The sequence below is a fragment of the Zootoca vivipara genome, chromosome 1 (assembly GCF_963506605.1).
Source record: "Zootoca vivipara chromosome 1, rZooViv1.1, whole genome shotgun sequence".
Classification (NCBI taxonomy): Eukaryota; Metazoa; Chordata; class Lepidosauria; order Squamata; family Lacertidae; genus Zootoca; species Zootoca vivipara.
In genome coordinates this window covers 5176790-5192239 of record NC_083276.1, presented here as the reverse complement: position 1 = coordinate 5192239, position 15450 = coordinate 5176790, and the positions used below count along the sequence as shown (strand labels likewise).

The 15450-nt window shown below is 44.5% G+C and overlaps 1 protein-coding gene across 2 annotated transcripts in view; it reads left to right on the top strand.

Annotated features, from left to right (window-relative positions):
• WDHD1 (WD repeat and HMG-box DNA binding protein 1) overlaps positions 1 to 14818 on the top strand; it is a 31668-nt gene extending 16850 nt beyond the window's left edge. For both annotated transcript variants that reach the window (XM_035101726.2, XM_035101457.2), the window contains exons 14-27: positions 94 to 278; positions 871 to 1112; positions 2264 to 2401; positions 4309 to 4465; positions 5743 to 5857; positions 6774 to 6905; positions 8378 to 8613; positions 9332 to 9462; positions 9869 to 9910; positions 10562 to 10614; positions 10727 to 10885; positions 12501 to 12634; positions 12815 to 12950; positions 13821 to 14818. In XM_035101726.2, coding sequence (XP_034957617.2) covers positions 94 to 278; positions 871 to 1112; positions 2264 to 2401; positions 4309 to 4465; positions 5743 to 5857; positions 6774 to 6905; positions 8378 to 8613; positions 9332 to 9462; positions 9869 to 9910; positions 10562 to 10614; positions 10727 to 10885; positions 12501 to 12634; positions 12815 to 12950; positions 13821 to 14024 — 2064 coding nt within the window. In that variant the 3' untranslated portion in view covers positions 14025 to 14818. The remainder of the gene's footprint in view (positions 1 to 93; positions 279 to 870; positions 1113 to 2263; positions 2402 to 4308; positions 4466 to 5742; positions 5858 to 6773; positions 6906 to 8377; positions 8614 to 9331; positions 9463 to 9868; positions 9911 to 10561; positions 10615 to 10726; positions 10886 to 12500; positions 12635 to 12814; positions 12951 to 13820) is intronic.
• The last annotated feature ends 632 nt before the right edge of the window (positions 14819 to 15450 follow it).

The window sequence follows — 15450 nt, the reverse complement described above, 5'->3', positions numbered from 1 at the left end:
TGACCTGGGATCCATTCATAGAAGAAAGCAGGCATTAGAAGGCTATATGTTGCTTTTCTGAAAGTAGTGTTACTGTTGACATTCCTCCTATAGGTGTGGAACTCTATTGGTATTATTCGCTGCTATAATGATGAGCAGGACAACGCCATTGATGTGGAGTTCCATGACACGGCCATCCATCACGCAATGCACTTGCCAAATTCTTTGAATCACACAATGGCAGACCTTTCCAGTGAAGCTATTTTGCTAGCCTGCGAGAGCACAGAGGAGCTAGCGAGGTAACGCTTATTTGAATGTTTCTGTGAAGAACACAACTTGTTGAAAAAACAACAACTACCAAACCTATTTTTTGGCATGCCATGGGTTTACCTGTAGTGGTCGTGATCAGGATGAATGGATCTCAGAGCAGTTGTTAGTTGAACATACAGTATCTTGGAGATACTGTTACCGTTTGTTTCATGCAGAACCTCAAGGGAACAGCTGAGGAATGAGGAAAAGGTGGAGCTGATAAATGAAATAAGACTTACTAATTAATAAATTGGTGATCAGTTTTCCTAGTGTGTTTTCAACTTGTAACAGTACAAACCAGCATTCTGGTTTAATTTTGTCTCCAACAATACTGCTACTATTGGGTGACGACACCCCACCCCACCCCGAGAAACATGTTAAGCAGAAAGACTCTAGTTACAGGTAGGTAGCCGTGTTGGTCTGAGTCGAAGCAAAATAAAAAAATTCCTTCAGTAGCACCTTAAAGACCAACTAAGTTTATATTTTGGTATGAGCTTTCGTGTGCATGCACACTTCTTCAGAAAGACTCTAGTTTGAGCATCCCTAATCACTTGTTTTTTGTTCCCCCCCCCCCATTTTTAGCAAGCTTCACTGCATACATTTTAACTCTTGGGATTCCAACAAGGAGTGGACAGTTGACATGCTGCAGAATGAAGAGATTGAAGCGGTTTGTTTGGGCCAGGGCTGGGCTGCGTGTGCCACAAGCACCCTTCTCCTCCGCCTCTTCACAAATGGGGGAGTTCAGAAAGACATCTTCAGCCTCCCTGGCCCTGTGGTGTCCATGGCGGGACACGGAGACCAGTTATTGGTGGCTTTCCACAAAGGTGATTTCCCTGGCAGGCTTCTTTTTCCTGTTTAAATATGTTTCGGTGTTAGTTACGTTTCCTCCCCACCTCCTTTTTCGCTGCAACTTCCATTTCAAAAAATGTCATAGAAGCATCATGCTTTGATTTCGAATGGGGAAATGTCGAGTATGTTAATTTAGTTGCATTTCTAAAGTGAGCTGTCATCACATGCCCAACGACTTCCATTTGTTTGCAATTTTACTACTGGCTTTCCACCACCCGTCTCTCTGACACCCCTGTCTTGCCACAATGAAGTTTAGGCTTCATTGGAATTGTTTTAGGATAATGAGGGTGAAAGCTGACAGTATCCATCTGCTAGCAGAGCAGACACTGTTGACAGGATGGATTCTCTTCTCCCTCACAGACCCCCACCCTTCAGGATGGGGAACCCTCCTTAGCAGACTTGGGGGAGGATGGGGTGGGAGGATGAACGGCTGTGATGTTGTGGGGAAGAGAAGAGCGGAAGGAAATACTACATAACAAAACAATACATAAGAATAATAAAAGAAAGATAAAAAGAAGAAGAAAAAAGAAAAAAGAAAGAAATAAAAAGTAAAAGAAGTAAAGAAGATCTATCAATTTCATTAACATCTTTTTTTACATAGATATTTGACTTCCACCAATCTCACAACACTTCCTTTTTTACCTAACCTACCTATCTGTATTTCAATTTTCTCGTCTTAATATGCAAGTTTCTTCACGAGATTATTCTAGACACAGCCAAATTTTAACCCTTGAACCTTGTCTTTCGAAGTGTTCGTTCAAACAGTCCCATTCCTTCTTAACTATATTTATTGGTTTTTGTCTTATTATGTCCGTCAGCTTAGCAAGTTCCAGATATTCACAAAGTTTGCACAACCATTCTTCCTTGGTGGGTATTTGATTGCCCTTCCAATACTTAGCCACCAGAGAGCCAGCATGGTGTAGTGGTTAAGAGCGGTGGACTCGTAATCTGGTGAATGCTTAAAAATGAACCAGGGGATAGAAATTCAGCCAGGTCCTTCAGGTGCCCAGAAAATGGCACACTGACAGAGCAACTTCCAGGTATCTTCACTCACCATAAGCAGCTCCTATTCTGCAACTTCCTTCGGTCTAGAATTAATCGTCCCCCACCCCTTTTGCTTTTATAGGTACTGGCTTTGAAGGGGATCAGTGTCTTGGGGTCCAGCTGCTAGAGCTGGGAAGGACGAAGAGGCAGATTTTGCACGGTGACCCACTTCCTCTTTCCAGGAAATCCTATCTCACATGGCTAGGATTTTCAGCAGAAGGTAAGATGGTTCGCTTCTCTCCTTTATTCTGAGATGTGTCAATATCATTTCCCGGGGGGGGGGGGGGGAGAAATGTGCAACATTGTGTGACAGAGTTCCCATTCCTCTACTCTCCCCTGCAGCCCTCTCACGCCCCATCAGTTCTATTCTAGAAGTTCCTGTGATCCTTTATATTGAGGGGTGGGTGGGTACAAGGGGGTCTGCAAGCAGAAGAGCAAGTCCCATTGCACAAGTGAAAGTTCGTTCTGTTAGTGGATGGACACAACTGGATATTGCTCACCAGCTTGGATCCTAAGTTTCTCTTCATGAAAGTGAGGGAAGCCAGTTTCTACCACCTCCCCTGCAGCAATCTGCACTATATTCCAAATAATTCCCAAAGGCTCCCCCCTACCCCCAGGACAAGTGGGCGGGGGGGGGGGGGGGAGAAGGGAAAGCCCTGGTCCATGAATGTGAACTCCTTACGTTCAGACCCTATTTCTGCAACTGTAATTTGTTATAGCCGTTTTTAATATTCAGTTTTGAACGGGACGCGGGTGGCGCTGTGGGTTAAACCACTGAGCCTAGGGCTTAGAATCATAGAATCATAGAGTTGGAAGAGACCACAAGGGCCATTCAGTCCAACCCCCTGCCAAGCAGGAAACACCATCAAAACATTCTTGACATATGGTTGTCAAGCCTCTGCTTAAAGACCTCCAAAGAAGGAGACTCCACCACACTTCTTGGCAGCAAATTCCACTGTCGAACAGCTCTTACTGTCAGGAAGTTCTTCCTAATGTTTAGGTGGAATCTTCTTTCTTGTAGTTTGAATCCATTGCTCCGTGTCCGCTTCTCTGGAGCAGCAGAAAACAACCTAAGTTTTGCTCTTGAAAAACTCTTTGCGCAGATCCATCTACCACAGACCTGGATGTTCACTAATAATGCTGAACTTCCCCGCTTAGGAACTTCCCTTCCACTCATCAGTATCATTATTTTATTCCGATTCTTTCCTGCCCTTCACCATCAAGTCCAAGGGCTGCAATCATTCAAAAAAGGTAAAGGTAAAGGGACCCCTGACCATTAGGTCCAGTCGCGACCGACTCTGGAGTTGCAACGCTAATCTCGCATTATTGACCGAGGGAGTCGGTGTATAGCTTCCAGGTCATGTGGCCAGCATGACAAAGCCGCTTCTGCCGAACCAGAGCAGCACACGCAAACGCTGTTTACCTTCCCGCTTGAAGCGGTACCTATTTATCTACTTGCACTTGACGTGCTTTCAAACTGCTAGGTTGGCAGGAGCTGGGACTGAGCAACGAGAGCTCACCCCGTCGCGGGGATTCAAACCGCCGACCTTCTGATCGGCAAGGATACTGACAAGCTGGAACGTGTCCAAAATGGTCAAAGGCCTGGAAACAATGCCTTATGAGGAACGGCTTAGGGAGCTGGGTATGTTTAGCCTGGAGAAGAGAAGGTTAAGGGGTGATATGATAGCCATGTTCAAATATATAAAAGGATGTTATATAGAGGAGGGAGAAAGCATCTTTAAACTTGAGGAAGATACCAGGGTGGTGAGAGGGGAAAGCACTGCTCTTTTGTGAATGACAGATGGGTATCCAGCAAGAGTAACATCATTGTTGCTGTCGTCTACCACCTTAATAGGGTCACTGATACTTGTGCACTTGCTTGCTCTTGAAGATTACAAGGGGACATGGCTGTTAAAACCGAATTTCAACAACTTAGTTACTACAGACTACCAGAAGGTGGCGACATTTCCAAAGTTAACAGCCCCTGATTCTCTTCAAAATGTGCCATACAGTACTTTTTTTATTCAGTAAGGCAGAGAGGAGTACTGCACTTAACATCCTACCTGTAGCTCATGCGTCTGTTTCAGAGAGAACCCTCAAAACAACACTGTGTTCCTGATTTTGTAGGTACCCCTTGTTACGCGGATTCAGAGGGCGCCGTGCGCATGCTGAACCGAGGACTTGGTAATACCTGGACCCCCGTCTGTGACACAAGGGAGCACTGTAAAGGGAAGTCAGATCACTACTGGATTGTGGGCATTCATGAAAACCCACAGCAGCTCAGGTAGGAAGTTCAGAGTTTGCATGGTTATACAACTGAAAAGCACGTGAATATTCAGGTCGTTTTGTCCAAAGCCACCTGCCTGTTAATCCTCTGCTGCTGTCTGTCTATGACTTCCCCACTGCTGCCTGTTTAGTCCACACCCCTCCAGCTTAAATTCCTTGGGTGGGAAGAGGTCTGTGTGGAGCTGCTAGCAATGAAAGCGGCTCTTCCCCTTTAAACAGCCAGCTGTGCAACTAAAGCTGCACTTAATTGACTTGCTTTGGTTTATTTTCTGCTACCTTTCCACAGTGAGCTGTCCCCAGAGCAGCTTCTAACAGCAGCTAGCTAACAAAGCATGTTAATTAAGTAAAACAAAAACCGCAACAGTTTGGTAGGTGGAATCAATTCACTATTACAGAAGAAGTAATCGAGACTTATGTACCTTCAGAGTGAAAATACAGTTGACAAAGAAAGCTCCAGCTGCTGGAGAAGCAGGTCTTACTGCCCTTAGTCGCTCTTGCCTTCAGTGATGGTATTGTCACGAATACCATCACCTTAGGGCTGCCCTGAATCTCCTCTTTTACTGCAGACACCCTGCAGATATAGAGCGCAGCTGTACATGGTCGCTTTTCTTTTATCTTTCTCTTCCAGTGGTTGAGTTATTTCCCCCGATAAAGCTAAGCTTGGGCTCATTGCAGCCACTCAGGGAGGCATCTTGCTGTTATCTGTGGACTTGGCCAATTGTACAGAAATGGCATGTTCTTCTGCTTCCTCCATCGAATCATTCATTTCTAGGGAAACTAATGAAAAGCCCCAGGATACGTCTGGGTTGATGAATGCAAGTCACAGTCATTGTGGTTTTCCTTCCTCTTCCAAGAAAGAAAAAGACAGAAAGTGTGTTATTTAAATACAGGGTTTCTCTTTATGTGTATTTTTTAAAAATATGTCACCCAGGAGAGTGAGTGAATGCAAGATTTGATTGTAATAGTGTAATTGAATGGGGCTAAAATTTTAGATTTAGCAAATGCTTTTTTGGAGTTTTGTTCTACTTTTTGTAATATGTTACTTTTTTAAAATAAAAACTAATGCATGCCATTTTTCTCCCCTCTGATGGGGGAGAGTACAGAAACTGCCCCTCCCTGATCTGTAGACTGAAGTGGTAAAATGCAAGAAAAGCTGTACCTTTTATTTATTGTGCTGTGAGTGCATGAACTGCTCCTTTAGACAGAGCCTACTTGGGGGGGGGGGAGACACTGCTTTTAGGTGTGCATCTTAATTCTGTGCTTCCCTCCTTGCAGATGCATCCCTTGTAAAGGAGCCCGTTTCCCCCCTACACTTCCCCGCCCTGCAGTAGCAGTGCTGCCATTCAAGCTTCCTTTTTGTCAAACAGCAACAGATAAGGGCCAGATGGAGGTAGGGAAAGTCAACATTGGTTTGGTTTGCTGGCTATCTTGCATCGGTGCCCTCTTGACATGTGTGTCCAGATTATTAAAGCAGCCCTTGAAATGTGTATGTAGTCAGAACTTGTGATTTTGTCCCTAGATCCATATTGGAAATGAGTGTTGTTAACAATGAAAGTGTTGTTAATGAAAACAACATTTTGGTTGTTGTTATTTATTGCACTTTTCACCCTTCCTATGTTTGGATCCCAGGTGAAAAATAATAAACGCATAAAACACGGTTATGTCACATAAAAAAATATAAAAAGCGATTGCGGTCATAGACAAATTCCTTAAAGCAGCAACGCATAGCAAATGCTGGACTCAAAATAATACCAAGCACCAAAAACTGAAGTGGATACAATATATCTTTATTTGGGGCTGGAAGACTAAAGGCCTAAATAAGGGATTGCAGTTTGCTTCCTTTTCTCAGACCCATTTTGTATGATTTTTGCTTTCTCTGTATTGCATGGAAGTGGAGCACACGAGTTCCTTGAGTAGTTTATCTGACACACCACTGATGCAAATTATCTCTGTTGTGAAGAAAAGCACTGCAGAACCCCTGTTCTTATGTGTGGGGCTGGTCAGAAACATTTGTTGAATTCATATTTAAATTGCATGTATTGAACAGAAAATGCACAGAAGCTATGCCCGTAGTTGTCTTTGCATTCATTCATTCATTTAATACACCACTGGGTTGTAAAAACCCTCAAAGTGGTTTACATGCATTGCATGTGGAGCGCAGGCATTTGTGTGCTTGTTTATTGTAAGTACTAGAGCAATCTCAGGACCTTGTTAAATTCCTGCAAATATCGAGACCTACAAATGGTCCTGATTAAACAGCAACGTGTTGAACTGTTTCCCCCCTTTCTTTTTCATGCATGCTTTAGGAGCAATTTTGGCGCTCTGTCTTGTTTCACCGCTACCTCGACTACTTATCCCAAAATGGATATGAACACGATGAAAGTGTGAAAAGCCAGGCAACCCAAGAACAGCAGAGTCTCTTGATGAAAATGTTTGCAGTAAGTGAGGGAGGTTCTCAATTCAAAAAGCAACTAAAGCTCTTGAGCCAGTGTGGTGTAGTGGTTAAGAGCAGTGGACTCGTAATCTGGTGAACCGGGTTCGCTTACCCACTCCTCCACATGCAGCTGCTGGGTGACCTTGGACTAGTCACACTTCTGAAGTCTCTCGGGCTCACTCACCTCACAGAGTGTTTGTTGTGGGGGAGGAAGGAAAAGGAGAATGTTAGCTGCTTTGAGACTCCTTATGGTAGTGATAAAGCGGGATATCAAATCCAAACTACTACTCCTCCTCCTCCTCCTCCTCCTCCTCCAAGTATTTTGGTGTTGCACTGCTTAGCAAAATAGCATTATTTCTTTGCAGCTTGGGAATTTGGTTGTGACCCTTTATTAACCCCTGAAACATATAAAGGGTGTTTAGGCTTGAGCACACACTATTGCAAGATCTAGCTTGCCAACAGACATGTGTGGTCTGAGCGTGGATAGGTAACGCAGATAGATCTGCTTAATTAACACAGAGATCTTGTGGCTGGGCAGTGCCAACCCCTCTCCTGTTCCCAGGCTGCTGAGAAGCCCCAGGTGGGCTGGCTGTGACTGTAGCCAGAGCTGCTGCAGTGGGAGGAGCCAGAGGTGTCAGGGATGGAGCCAAGGCACAGCGCAAACTATGTGGAATGGGGCAGAATGGAGAAGGGTGAGGAGGGCTGGATCAGAGAGGAGGAATGTACCTGGGGGCTTAATGCATGAGTAGTTAATGCCTGTTGGGGCAGGAGGCTCTTAGGGGAGGAGCCTTGCTGAGCCAGGAGAAAGCTATGCCAAGAGAGGAAAGTGATGTGACAACTGCCCCCCTTTTGCTGGTGAAGCCTCAGTAAACTAACCCTAATGCGCCATAGTTCCTTGGTCTGCCGTGTCATAGCCCTAGAACTTTGCACTGCCCATTGCTGTCTTGTCACCTGTACAGTTTTAAAATTTTGAGGTCCACTTCTTAAATTAACAGTTTTCAAAGGCAGTGAAACTCCGGTAGCAGGCTGGTTCCCACCAAAGTTACTGCTTTTTGAAAAAGCAGTATCTGAAGAAGTGTGCATGCACACGAAAGCTCATACCAATGACAAACTTAGTTGGTCTCTAAGGTGCTACTGGAAGGAATTTTTTTATTTTATTTTTGCTTTTTAAAAGAATGCCCACAGGCAGGCAGCTTTTGCAGTGACAGGGAGGAGGATATGTGTACAGTGGTACCTCTGGTTGTGGACTGGATCTGTTCCAGAGGTCTGGTCAGATCCCGAGGTTTCCGCAGCCTGAGGACCTGAGGTAAAATACTTCTGGGTTTGCCGTTTTCGCATCCCGAAGTTTACATAACCATAGGGTTACATAACCAGAGGTACTACTGTATAGCTTTTGTTACCTTGATTTTACAAGACAGCGTTCCCTTGCTAAACACCACAGGACTTTGTTTCTCTTTTCCCCTTTCGTATGAATAGCTTTCCTGCACCCTGGAACGCGAGTTTCGCTGCATGGAGCTTGCTGAGCTTATGACTCAGAATGCCAGGAGCTTAGCTATCAAGTACGCCTCTCGCTCTCGGAAGCTGAATCTCGCCCAGCGGCTCAGTGAACTGGCAGCAGAGAGAGCGGCTGAGTTGGCAGCTGCTGAAGAGCATGGCATGCAAGAGGAAGAGAAGGAGGAGGAGGAGGATTTCCGAAACCATCTGAATGCTGGGTAAAAAGAACTCCCAGAGTGACACTACAGTTGGCAAACTTTTGCAGTGAAGGAGTTGCAGGGACCTCATCACATGGGCATGTACTATTGACAGATAGTGAGTGTGGGTATTTGTGTGGCTTGCAGTCCCATATTCTATCTGCCAGTGCCTGAGGTTTGGTGGTGTCCCTTCCCTGTCAGCATTGTGGATAATGGCAAGCCTTTATACTGGTGCTCAACCCCTGGACTTAAACAATGCTTAAAAAGGGAACAGGCACCATTGGAGAGCCAGTGTGGTGTAGAGTGTGCTTTTAACCAGATACTTGATGTTAGCTCTAGGACAGTCCGTTAAGGTGCTGTGCAAAATATGTTTCTGTTCTTTATATTTTCCCTGTATCCTCTCCTTCCTTTTAGAAACCTCAGAGCGATTGATATCTTCTTCCAACCACACATGCTTAGTTTCATCAGTGGTACAGCACTGTCTATTCCTAGCCCATCACTGAGTTTAACAGAAATTTGGTGATTTATTTATTTTGGTGCCAGGGTGTGTAGTTATCTTCTTTTTTTACCTAGGCATGCAGTTTTAAGATATTTTCTAGCGTGTGACCTAAATCGGTTGTTGTTTTAATCTTACTAATGACCCAGTGTGTTACATGTGTGGCAGCTGCCTCTTATCTATCTGTTTATCTAAATATCTAACTAAATGAGTAGGCTGCTGAGTTCATTTATCTGCTTTCAGTTACAGTAGCACCCCCACAGAATGGGGTCAGGCCCGGATCAGAAACCTTCAACGTCAGCAAAGTATGGAGACCTACGAGGAAGAGGAGGAGAAGGAAGAGGAGGAAGGCACATCTGAAGTGACAAAACCTAGTAAGACTGACAGATGCACACAAGTATTAAGGGCAGAACGCTGTATCGATGTCATCTTTCTCAGATCCTGAGGGTGGGTTGTTGATAAGAGCAGACAAATAATGCATGACAGGCTCTACAAAGAACTATTTTCTGGGGTTTATTTTTCTTGATTCATTTTCCTTTTCAAGGAAGGAAAAGCTTGCTTCTCCTTTCCCTCAGTAATCAAAGTAGCATGTAGGGTCTGTCTTCTGTGTTTTCTAGCTTTTAACATTTTGTAGCTCACCATCTATTTTGCTTACCTGGTGTTCTTCACTAGGGCTATAAAACAGCACTTATTCATGGTTAACCTGGAAGATGCCTCAAATTTCACTTCTCTTCTAGTGTTTGCACTTACATATACACCATTTGTCATATCTTTCTGAAGGACCTCCGCCGGTGTCTGAAAAGGTGTCTACTCCCAAATCTGGTGAGTTAAAATCATTATTATTTTCTAGGCAAGGAAAAAATATTCATGGTTGTGCCTTTTTGTGTGCAACCTTTGGTGTCAGCTGCCCAACTGCAGTTCCCCTCCTTTTGCCAAACAGCACGCTTGCATCACTTAATTCTGATGTAATAAATTGGAACACTTCCTCTCCAGCTCCCAGTGTGCCCCCAAAATCAGCTATGGGGAGTTGGGGGATTGTGAGGGGCATGGGGAGAGGTGGCTTCAGGCAAACCTCATTTTATTGTGTTTTGCTTTATTGTGGTTCGTGGATATTGCTCCTTACCAGGACACGGGTGCCCAGCCAGGGGAAGGAAGCTCCCTGCTACTGCCCCTCTTCTGGCCATAGGAGTAGACTATGGCTGGAGCTGGGTTTTATTGCAATATTAGCTGTATTACAATGGTCTGGACCCGAACCCGCAATATCTCTGAGGTATGCCTATAAATGGAATCCCATTGAATGCAACCCTAAAAATAAAGAACACATAACATTAATTAACAAAGCACTTCTGTATACGCAGGCCCACTTAACTATTGTAAATGGGGGAAAAAATAGTTCCTTTTCCCAAAAGGCACACAGAATGTTTTCTAAAGGTTTTCATTGGTGTTCTTCTCCCCTATCTCTTCTCACTCCAGTAACAAAAGCTGCAGTTGTGTCCAGCAGTCAAAAGCGAGTCAATCCCTTCAAGGTGAGAATTTGGTGGTTTTTAGTTCACTTCAAATTTTAAGTAAAATGTGTAAAGATGGTCAGAAATCCTGAGCGATGGAAAGTAAGGTTTTTTAAATGTTTTGCTCCTCTAGGTATCCAGTAGCCAAAAGGATCAACTGGTTCAGCTGGCTAATATCATAGACAACATATCCAAACAGGGCAAGAAAAATTCCATGCCAAACAGCCGAGTTGCTCCAAACAAGAAGAGTCCAGTTATAAAACCGCTGGTTCCTAAGCCAAAGTCAAAGCAGGTGAGGATCTTGAGCTTCATGTTGACTTACAGTCGTACTTTGGAAGTCGAACGGAATCTGTTCCGGACATCCGTTCGACTTCCAAAACAACTGGAAACCAAAGCACAGCTTCTGATTGGCTGCAGGAAGCTCCTGCAGCCAGTAAGAAGTTGCAGAAGCCCTGCCGTATGTTCAGGTTCCAAAGAATGTGCACTAACCGGAACACTCACTTTGGGTTTGCGGTGTTCGGGAGCCAAAATGTCCAAGTACCAAGACGTTTGGGATCCAAGGTACGATTGTATTGCGGTGGAGCTCAGCTAATTCATTGTTGTCAGCTCATATCAAGTGCAAGAAATGTTGTACCCTAAGTGAGGGTTGTAAGATCAGGCATGAATGTCAGTTTGTGAGATGAAGAAGTGAGAGAAACACAGAGCGAACAAAACAGGGCAACCCTCACCTCTTCTCTTGTATCCTTTATCAGGCTTGAAAGATCTTTAATACTTTTTTTCATCATTTAGGAGTAGCATACTAGTGATTTTATTGGGAATACTGGGTGATGCACAAAGACTAGATTATTGCATTTTCTCTCAAGGGCACACATTTTACCTGTTTTGCTTCTGAATTGTTGTTAGGTGTTGCTTGTTGTCACTGAAGAAGATTTTCATATCTGAAATTTGTTGGGCTCATCTCAAAAAACTGTTTTTCAGTCACTTGTTGAGGGTTAGGTTGTGGTGCACCATTCATAAATAACAATATGCACATGATAGACAAGTGAACACTGAACGGTCAAGAGTTGTTACTTTATCTCAAGGTGTATACAATTTTTCATTGGTTGTTTGACAACGTTTTTTTTAAGTGGGTAAAAAATGATGTTGCGTGGTCAAAAAGCTAAGACCCTGGAATACGTATTGTTTTTCAATACAAAGAAACAAAGTAGGTGAAGATAAAATACAGGCATACAAACAATAAATGCACACACACACAAACAAAGCAAAAGAAATGCTATCTCACTAACTTCTTCTGTTGTAGTTAATAAGGCATTTAAAACTGATGACTAGGAGAAAAAAAATATAAAGACACCTGGGAGGGCGTGGGCTTCCAGGGAACAGCCACCCCTCATCAACTCCAGTTCTTCAAACGGCTTTGACAACAGCGGAGGGGCAGGAGACAGGAAGGAGGAAATGAGCAGAGCGGGGCTGGGCTCAGGCAGCATCCAGGAGGACTGCCTACAGCCCGTGATACCAGTAAGGGAGGAGGGGCCAGCAGAGGTTTCTAGCGGGGAAACATCGGAGGGACGTCCTTTCAAATTCACCCCGGAACTGAGGCGATGAATTACTCCCCAAATTACTCTGTTGGGGGAGGAGCCGAAAAGCGCCATTGTGAGAATCTGATGATACTGAGTAGACATGTTTCCATGAAGCTCTTGCACTGTAAATAATATCCACAATAAAAGTCTTAAAGACAAGATGGTTTGGAGTGTCGTTGCTCGAGGGTAGCCAGCAACACCCCTGGCAACACCCTTTCAAGGGAAATGTTTAAAAATCAAGAGATGGGTTCCCAGGGTATTTTATGGTCTGAAATGCGTAAATAATACATGTTCACTCTGAATTTTAGAAATCTGTATCTATTTGTATAGGCTGCAGCAGCTGCGTTTTTCCAACCCCGAACACCCAGTACTGAAAAGAAGAACATAGACGAGAGAGGAGGGAAAGCTGAAGCACCCCCACCTGAACCACCTCAAACTCCGACTGAGAGCAGTGACAATAAAAGGTCAGTGTCCCGGGGGGGGGGCAGTCCCAGTCTTTCCCATTGCCATTGTGGGGTGGCAAATCCAGAGAGCTCCCCGGGTGTTCCAAAAGTTTCACTGCAGAATATTTCAGAATCCCCTTCTTCTTCTTCTTCTTCTTCTTCTTCTAATTCTAATTCTAATTCTAATTCTTCTTTTTTGAGGCCAAAGACTGGGTTCCAGATGTGGCTAGAAGAGAACAGAAGTTGCATTGGGGCAGATAATCCTCATTTTGAAGAAACAGAGATAATAAAAGAAGGCATGAGTCGATTCAGAAATCTGTCTGCTGAAGAAAGGATGGTAATGGAGTTCCCTCATGGAATGTTTTACTTCTGTTCATTTGCTTCTTCTATAGAAATCCTTTTTTTCCTGTTTCCTTTCCCGTCCTGGGGTCTTCTGCTTTTCCATTGTCTGCTCCAGCATTGTTACCATGCCCCAGAATGAATGAACATGGAACCAGCTGCGTGAAGCATTAATCTGCCATACGTTTGGCACAGTATGGCCTATGTTGTGCCACACCAGGTGTGTAGAAGCTTAGGCCCTCCAGATGTTGCTGCACTACAACTCCCACGAGTCCCTGCAGGCATGGGGGGGGGGGTAAGCTAATGTCGCAGAAGATGTAATCGGGATTCAAGATGACTTTAGCAGAATGGAGAACTGGGCCTAAACTAACCAAATGAATTTCAGTAGGAGCAACTGGGCACGAAGAACCAGCTACACAAATAAAAGATGGGTGACAGCTGACTTGCCGCTAGTAAATGTGAAAAGGATCTTGGGGTTTTAGCAGACCACAAGCTCAACATGAGTCAACAATATGAACTCACCTAGTGAGCTTTCATGACTTAGTAGAGATTTGAACCTGTTTCTCTCCAGGTCTATTTCAATGCTAATCACTACAGCATGCTAAGTATAATATTTGCACTGCACCCCCTGCTCAACATCTCCCCATCTTTGCTGCAGTTGGAAATCTGGTCTAGGGGTGATGCCAGGCTCTTCTGATCTTATTACGTTAGGATTCAGTGCTGGGGAAGGAGTATCCCATTCCACAGAATTCCCCAGTTGAGCAATATCATTCAGTGACCCTGTCTCATTCCTGCACCTTACCTCTGAATGGCTGAATAATGGCAAATCCCTGCTACGTTAGTTAATTGGTTTCCTCCCCTGCCCTAGGTTTGGACCGAGAAAGCCAAAGGAAAGGAAGCTGGCGACTCGTCGGAAGGGAAAAAGCGGAAGCGCTTGGAAGGTGTTAACAGTGATGGGCAAGAAAGCCAAGGGAAAAAATCAAAGGAGGACACAAGCTCAGTCACAAAACCCAGTTCTGTTGAGCAGTCTGCCATCGCAAAGCTATCAGCATTTGCCTTCAAGGGAAGATAAACCAGCCTGTGCTTTCCTAAGGGTACCTTGTGGGTTGACTTTAACCTGTTTGAACCAGCCTCCAAAGAGGTGTTCCCCTTTTTATGTCATGCCCACACATTTAGTTGGTCCCAGTAAGCCTGCTTCAGTAAGCCAAATCCAAATGTTTCCTTTGGGACTGCACCATGGCAGCAGAAAGCAGATATGGCAAAGGAGAAAAGGCAGACATTCCGTTCCATAGATGCCCACTGTTCCTGCTTGACAATGTTCTTCTGACCTTCTGTTTTCCACTACTTCTTTGTTGCTTTTTTCTTTTTAAGTTACAGAATGTGTGAAAGCCTTTGTTAGGCTCTGGCACTTTTGGGGTTTGCCTGTCTTGCAACGACAGCCTTGTGAGCTTTTGACTTGACTCACTGTGTGCTAATAGGTGAGCGGAGAACAGTGGAGCCATCATGCAACCCATTTCCCACCCAGCCATGTTGAAGAAGAATCATTCACCCAACACCCATCTGGTTTGTGTAACTTTGCCCTTGATCTACGTAGGAAGGGAATGTAGGAGAGACTTGTCTCTTAGGTCGGGGTAGCTAGCGCAGTGCCCTCAAAATGTTGCTGGACTCCCCACTGGCCCCAGCCACCCTAGCCAGTGATCGAGGATGATGGGTGTTGTAGTCCAACAACATTAAATACTCCTGCCTTAGGCATGGGGGCATCATTGGCTATCTCTGAATTCTGGTTGTTGTTTTTTCAAATGCTGGAATTTTGGTCTTTTTATGTAATGGTTCTACTAAATAAAGTGGTGACATTTGTATATCTTAGTTGATGAGTACTTTGTTTTCACTTTCAGCACTTTTATGTGATGTAGCTCCAGGTAACTCAGTTTTATATTTGGGTAGGTCTGTTTTGTCCCTTCCAACTTAACTGATGAGAGAGGAAATCCTTCTCCCCTCCCCTCATATGTCAGTTCAGCTCCCAGTACTTTCGAGCCCTGGAGAGGAAGGACTTAGCCTACAGATCAGGAATGGGGAGCTTGTGCCCCTCCAAATGGTGCTGGACTCCTAACTCCCATCATCCCCCGGTCCCTTGGCCATGCTAGCTTGGGGCTGCTGGGAGTTGGCGTCTAACAACATCTTGGGGGGACATGGGCTTCCCATCCCTGTGCAGTAGGGCATAACCAACTTGCTACAGCCAAGTTGATGATATCCAAAGAAGCAGTTATCACAGCCATTGTTATAGTAAACTCTGTTGGACTGAATAAATTCACTAATTCATTGGAAGGATACTGTTGAATTGAATAATCGATCCAAGGATAACAGTGCCCTGAGGTAAATGAGCAAAGAGATGCAGGAGCATGGCTGTCCTGAATTGCAAATCAAAAGCTTGTCGTTCCCTATCCCACTTTCATTCAGAGGTGTTTGGAGAGGGCTGCAGTTTGAAGAAAGCAAGGCGG